Source organism: Spea bombifrons, chromosome 6, assembly GCF_027358695.1.
Source record: "Spea bombifrons isolate aSpeBom1 chromosome 6, aSpeBom1.2.pri, whole genome shotgun sequence".
Taxonomy (NCBI): Eukaryota; Metazoa; Chordata; class Amphibia; order Anura; family Pelobatidae; genus Spea; species Spea bombifrons.
In genome coordinates this window covers 30719931-30727182 of record NC_071092.1, presented here as the reverse complement: position 1 = coordinate 30727182, position 7252 = coordinate 30719931, and the positions used below count along the sequence as shown (strand labels likewise).

Below are 7252 nucleotides of genomic sequence, written 5' to 3'. Positions count from 1 at the left end.
TGGGAGAAAGGCAGATAAATGGAACAGACTCCCAGTAGAAATGGTAGCGGTTAATACAGTCAGGGAATTTGAAGGTACACCGGTAGGCAGAAAGGTATCCTGAATCTAAGACAGGATGGAGGAATGATTGATTAAGGGCTGAGGGCCTACATCAGGAAAAACGGCCAGAATTATTTTGATTTGCCGCCAAATTCTATGCTTCTACGCTAAGGAACGTATTCTCCTTTACCATAGAAGAGGAAGCTATGAGCGGTTAACTGCCTCTTCCACGGCTGAGCAGCGCAAACCCGTCTTGTCCCGAATGACTTTCTCTCTCCCGCTGAGTTTCTTTGCATTCTATACTAACGTATAACATATGTCCGCAATCTCCCTATAGAGACATATCCCAGCTCCGCCCCTTCCTACATGTCACCATATGCCACGCTGTTTAGGAGGCAGGACCGGCTGAGGCTCAGAGCAAGACGTTCGCATGACGTCACTAAAACCGGAGCCAATAGTTTGGAAAAGTCGCGAGCCACGGCCCATTAGGGCGGCTGCACTGGGAATATTTGATGTCAGATTTTAGCCAATCGCCAGATGGCCACCCCCCTACGTCGTATCGGTGCCATAGAAACCTGACCTGTAGCATTTTATGGGCGTGGTTAGATGCGGTATAGTATAAAAATATAGTTGAAAGGGCGTGGCTTGCTCTTGTTTGATATAAATTGAGGGCTGGCGGACCGGTGGGTGTGTGGTTAGTGGAATCCCGGTATAAGGTGAGGTTATAGTGAGTGTATGTAGGGCGCATTAGAGTTTAGAGGCGGAAGTGAGTTTTGAGATGTACACGTCATATACTTAGATGTGGCGTTTTTTCGCTGTATTAGCAGATCTGTTCTTTTATGGATCTATAATCTGTGTTTCACTGCTGTGTTTTAAACGAGTTTTCTTGTCGCCTGCTGCTTCCAGCGTTCGGTTATTGGATCTGTCGGCCGGAATGGATGTGGATGCTGTTCGCCAGTCCCTGTCCGACGCTGGTCAGGGCCATGTACTACGGTTCTGGGATGAGCTGTCCTTGGACCAGCAATCCAGCCTCCTGGAAGATCTTAAGGGCTTGGACTTCTTAGAGCTTAATGACTTCTTTCGTAAGGCTATGGATTCGTTCTCCGTCTCGTCCAGTCAACAGAAAGTGGATTCCAGGATGGAGGCTGTGCCCAGAGAGGTCCTTGGCAGTGTGACCCGGGACAGGGAGGACATAAAGGACTGGGAGACTCAAGGTATAACCTACTATTACTTTAGCAAGCCATTCTGTGATGTTACTGGCCACATCAGTCTACTGCAAGTGGTGATATATTATATTAGATGCTAGCTATAACTTGAGGAGCATGGCTATATGGATCAGCTGTGGATGGTATGGAGTTTGGTATAGAAGCTGATTCTGGTGACAGTTTTCTGTAGACATCACTGGAGTTCCCACTCATGAAACCATTGCAGTAAGAATCAGCTTTTATGTTCCAGTAAGTCTCCCACATGTCTCCCTGGAGTTGTTATATGCATGATGACATCATGTGACAGAAGTGTTAATGGAATCTCAAACGGGTCCTGTTATCCTGCTGATAAAATGTACTAAACAAATTGTCTCCAGTACACTAGGGGGTTCATACACACACAGAGATGAATGGGGTACAATACATGTTTAAGATTGACTTTTTTGTGGCAACTATGTCCCTCAATGGGAAGAACTTGGATCTCCCTTTTTAAGTGTGGAACACTGGAGAGCTTGGAGGACTCCAATAGAACCATAGAAACTAGAGGTTGAGAGCTTTTTTAAGGTATCTTGGATATCTACTGAAAAAAGACATGTCGTGTCGCTTCCTTACCATTAATCCCAGTGTAATTATGTGACACCTTCTACTGTTCCTTTATATAAAAGTAAAACATGGAATAAAGGTATGTGGGGTCTGTGATCCTTGTGATTGTGATGTATCAAGAATGTATATAAGTAGATCAGAAATGGGTCATTGCCTTACTTTTGCCTGTTTTATATAGGCTTTTTGCAGATTTCTAGGGGTAAAGTGGCAGTCCTGTTGCTAGCTGGAGGGCAAGGAACCCGTCTGGGTGTGTCGTATCCAAAGGGAATGTATGATGTGGGTCTGCCATCTCACAAAAGCCTCTTCCAGATCCAAGCTGAACGTATACTGAAACTGGAGAGGTTGGCAAAGGATCTCTATGGCCAGCAATGCACGATTCCTTGGTGAGAGAACTATCACTTGTTTACTTTAGTTTATTTAATGAACTTTTTTTGTCCTAGGCACCCTTTCTGTGTTATATGAAAGATGCCTTTGGTCAATATGTATAAGCCCAACTCCTTCTCCTTCTATGTTTGTGATAGGTACATCATGACCAGTGGACGTACCATGGAATCCACGCACGAATTCTTTAAGAAACACAAATATTTTGGACTGAATGAAGAGAACGTCATTCTCTTTCAACAAGGCATGCTGCCAGCTATGGACTTTGAGGGCAAGATTCTTATGGAAGAAAAGGGGAAGCTCTCTATGGCACCAGGTAAGCTTCTGGTTAGGTTTCAAGCACATATAGGCCCTCAAGTTGTCTACAACTTTGGTTAAATCACAGTGAGTGCTCTAGTAGATGCTTAAGTACAACTCTGGGAGTTTCTTTAACAGAATCATTTTGTGGATGGTTGGTTTCTACCATTGTATAGCATTGTAAATAACATTCTTTATTATGCAGATGGTAATGGCGGTCTGTACAGGGCATTGGGTGCCTATGGTATACTGAAAGATATGGAGAAGAGAGGAATAGAGTACATACACGTATACTGTGTGGACAACATTCTGGTAAAGGTGGCAGATCCTATATTTATAGGCTTCTGTGTGACGAAGGAAGCAGACTGTGGGGCCAAGGTAAGGCTGGTGACTGTCACAGTCGCTTCATTATTTATTTAGTTTGTTGTGCACCAGTTTGGTATTGTAAAATACTCACTTCTTACAGGTGGTAGAGAAGATGAACCCCACAGAGCCAGTTGGTGTGGTTTGCCGTGTGGATGGTGTGTATCAGGTCGTGGAATATAGTGAGATCTCGCTGACCACTGCTCAGGCTCGTGGTACGGACGGCCGACTTATGTACAATGCTGGCAACATTGCCAACCACTTCTTCACTCGACGGTTTCTGCAGCAAGTTGTAGAGTAAGTGACTTGGGGTAACCAACCATATCAGGGTGCTTTTGATAGGTGACACCACAGAAAGTGTTGTAAAAGAAAATATGCTGGTAAGTGTTGCAGTTGCCATGGCAACTGCAATCAATGAAATTCTCATGGAGATGGCTACACTCCTGTCTGGAAGCAGAATTATTCTTTATACATAATTACATAGAACTTTATGTAAGTTGACATGATGGGGCTTTGACAACTTTTCACGTTTCCTTTTGAGCTGTACTTGTCTATGGACCACAGGACATAACTTGAACATTGAAAGTCTGTTTTTTTTTTTTGTTTGTTTGTTTGTTTTGTTTTTTTGCTGTTCCTTTGAATTTTGCTTTTATGTGGCTTTATAAATTGTCTTGTCAGCTACAGATAGTATATTCTGAATGACCCCTACTCAAGTTGACTCCAATAAATGTCTATGGTGGCAAGTAGCTATTCTGTATTGAGTATGCAGAGACCACACGTTTCAAATGTAGCTAATTTGCTTTATATACTTATGCACTTTTGCTTTATAGTGTATTATGATGCATCTGTCACTTTAGATATAGCTTAAATGGCCTATTTTTAAGCAGCCTAAATGATCAGTGTCTTCTACGTAATGAATTACAATGGCTATACAGTAATGAGTTCATGGGGTAAATAATGAATGCATTATCTTCTTATGTTTCAGGGTTTATGAACCTCGGCTTAAACACCACGTGGCACTCAAGAAAATTCCATATGTGGATTCACACGGTTCACTAATTAACCCCGATAAGCCAAACGGAGTAAAGATGGAAAAATTTGTATTTGATATCTTTCAGTTTGCAGAGTAAGTCACTGTTGAAATTTACTTTTTATACAAAGTGTCCAACATACCAGTGCTTAGAACACATACAAATGTCTAATATGCAGCGGCCATGTGTGCTATTTCAATGTATATTTTTACACTGCCAGGAAGTTTGTCGTGTTCGAGGTTCTGCGCGAGGATGAGTTTTCACCTCTGAAGAACGCCGACAGCCAAAACGGGAAGGATAACCCCAGTACTGCCCGCCAGGCCCTCATGTCATTGCATCACTGCTGGGTTTTGAATGCTGGCGGACATTTTGTTGATGAGAACGGAACCAGACTTCCAGCCATCCCCCTGTGAGTAAAATACTATTGCCAGTCTAGAGTACATGTAAGCATTTAGATGCCTGAACCATAATAAGACCTACTAAAGAGTATCTAAGCTGTAGAACCTGTCCTTGATCGAGGAGGGAATGTTTACAACAGATAAAATTGGCGAGCCACCACTTACAGACACTACCCAGCTTTTTATTTTTTTTATAAATAGATATTTAAGATATTGCTCTTAAACCATCTTGAATATAACTGCAGTATTGTATTCGGTTTCAGTAATTTCAATAAAACAAGCCTTTTATTTTTCTTTATATTGAAACATTATGGGAATAATACATTTCCTTTTTAGCTCAAGAATGTATAGGTGTTTGAATGAATAAAGCAACCCCAGCCACAGCTATATTAACCTCATATAATTAGCTGTGGTAAAATAATAATGGCTATAAAATTCTGTTTTTCTTGTTCTTACTGGCTGACCAACAGACCAGTGTAGCGATTGGTTAGCACCAAACTCTGGACTCCTGTGTAGGCTTGGGTTTTGGTATTCTACAAATTCTAATTCTATGTATTTTAATCTTATAGGGTCGAACAGCTTTACATTGATTCTCTAGCTCTGAAATCATATGTCTAAAATGTATGGGGGGGTCCTTTATTGTGACATGACATAGGTTATGACCAAAACTGTCATATTTATCTTTAAAACAGCCATGGTAGCAGAGTGTATGGAGCGGCGCCGGATCATATCCACAACAAGTAATTATAAATGCATGGTGCAGGGTCTGTCACTATTAACAAACCTTTTGAGGTGGTGGGAACCAAAGTCTCTAACCTTATTTTACCTACTGTCACTGACCAACTGTCTTACTCATTCACTTTGAATGCAAATTCTAAATACCGCTGGGTATCCCTGCATGTCCATTAAAAATTATGACCAGAAGTGAGAACTGCCTTGTAGAGCATGGCCGCCTTGTAACCCCTTAACTTAAGAGACTTGTATATATTGGGCCCCTTTTGATTGCAGAACAGTAATCGCCTGCAGGTACACTGAATGGCTCGTTGCATGTGTCTATCCTTGGTTTCACAGCTTTAAGATAACACCAAGTTTAAAGCTGTATCGCATTACACAAAAAGACGGTGCAACAACCTGAGTGAGTAATTCTGTAGTTGGATTGGGCAGTACTAAATGGTGCTGTTTTATTGTATTGTTTGCTGATATAGTCTTATCTTGCACCATGCGATTATTCAAGGAGTCCATACTAGACTGAATTTTGGTAACTTTGGCATTTCGTACGAAGCCCTGAAAAGAAACTAAGCAAAAAGCTCAGCTTTTCCTTCAGACGTTTGTGGGTCCACATTCACTCACACTCATTCTTGTTTAGTCTCATGCTCTCCACTTTCGCATCTTCATCCTCTTCTCAGTTATCTTCAATCTGGTATCCTCTCTCTGCTGACAAAGTCATCAGGAACTTCTGCCAAAATGACACTTGCAATGACCTCCTCTCCCCTAATTGGAGAGTACACCACTGCAAGCGTTGCCATATTACCCTCAGTTGGCGATTTTTGGTGACGTCCTTTCCCCCGATTGGAGGATTGTTGAGAGGATGTCCTTGCAAGCGCTGCCATTTTGGCAGAAGCTCCTGCTGTGTTATTTCTGCAGAAATGCGAACGTAAAAAAGATGAAGATGCGTAAGCAGTCGGCAGAGAAGGTAGGGAAACCTTTAGAGAGACTGAACAAGAATACGCGAGTGCTGGGCAACAAAAAACAAATAAAGATGCTCCCGAGATAGATATATATATCTATCATAAACGGTACATTATATAAATACTGTGACCTGCAGCTCCTGCTTATCGAGATGCTTGCAGTCTCCGGTTTCCGCAGGTTACTACCACTGATTCCACTTAAATATGTGGCTTTTTTTTTTTGCAGCATGAAGGATGTTGGTGACCTACCAATCCAGTGTGAAATCTCACCTTTGATATCCTATGCTGGAGAGGTAAATACATAGCTTCCATGTTTGTTTTCTTGCATTGTCGAAGGTAATATTAGTTGCCATATTAAAGTACTCGTGCTAGTTACGGGTTAAACACGACCCAGCTGTTTTTATATATAGCTTCCAGTTCCCTTCAGGCACTAGTTGCCCTAAGCTTCTGCTTTCTTCATTCCCTATCCAAAATCAGGGCTTGGAACCATACGTGCAGAATAAAGAATTCCAAACGCCACTAACAATAGATGAAAATGGAGCCCATCAGCTGTTGAAGAATGGCAACGGTCTATAGAATTTACGAACATGAAGAATAATATTTAATAATGGTGGTTGGTGGCTTTGAGGTACTTGAATTGTATAAATTGCATGGGTCTTCCTGGACAATTCCTACCAATACTGTAACTATCTATTTTTAAATGCCAAAAGATGAAGGAAATGTATGCATATTTATGATTATCCTATTTTCATTGTAAGGAAACGTTTTTTTAACATTGTGTATATAGCAAACTCCTCTACACTTAAATATTTTATTGGTCCTGTGCATTTTTCTTAACTTTTTTGTAATAAATTGTCTGACTCATTATTTTGGAAGAGAAATACTTTATTTATTTTTCTTGAAAATGTTTCTAATTTCTCCCGCATACAGTCCTGCCGCTTACCTTAAATAGGCTGTCTGGCTTGCACCTAAATTGTAGCAAATTTGACCAAAACACGAACGTCCCCAGAGCTGTAATTGATATTTGTAACTACTCAATTATAGTCTGTAATCCCCTATTCTTCTCGACCCTTTCAAATTCCTTCTTTAACCCCCCTCCCCAAGCAGTCACCGACCATCACCAAAATAACAAAGATCCTCCCCACTAGACTGTAAGCAAGCCACTTCTTTCTTTATCCTCCTGGAACTTCTTCGGCCTGTACACTTTCTGCTGCTTCTCGTTCCACCATATTGATCTCCGATGCCTG

The 7252-nt window shown here is 41.4% G+C and overlaps 1 protein-coding gene across 3 annotated transcripts; it reads left to right on the top strand.

Moving 5' to 3' along the window:
- The first annotated feature begins 698 nt into the window (after nucleotides 1–698).
- On the top strand, nucleotides 699–6872 carry UAP1 (UDP-N-acetylglucosamine pyrophosphorylase 1). Of its 3 annotated transcripts, XM_053468732.1 has the most exons (11): nucleotides 699–755; nucleotides 946–1253; nucleotides 2026–2230; nucleotides 2369–2544; nucleotides 2731–2903; nucleotides 2992–3185; nucleotides 3874–4014; nucleotides 4140–4328; nucleotides 5010–5057; nucleotides 6232–6298; nucleotides 6483–6872. In XM_053468732.1, the coding sequence occupies exons 2-11, from the start codon at nucleotides 974–976 to the stop codon at nucleotides 6579–6581; spliced, it is 1572 nt and encodes a 523-aa protein (XP_053324707.1). In that variant the 5' UTR covers nucleotides 699–755; nucleotides 946–973; the 3' UTR covers nucleotides 6582–6872. The 3 variants fall into 3 exon arrangements, with proteins under 3 accessions (XP_053324707.1, XP_053324705.1, XP_053324706.1); XM_053468730.1 differs by lacking the exon at nucleotides 699–755 and having other exon boundaries at nucleotides 812–1253; XM_053468731.1 differs by lacking the exons at nucleotides 699–755; nucleotides 5010–5057 and having other exon boundaries at nucleotides 812–1253.
- Nucleotides 6873–7252: the final 380 nt, after the last annotated feature.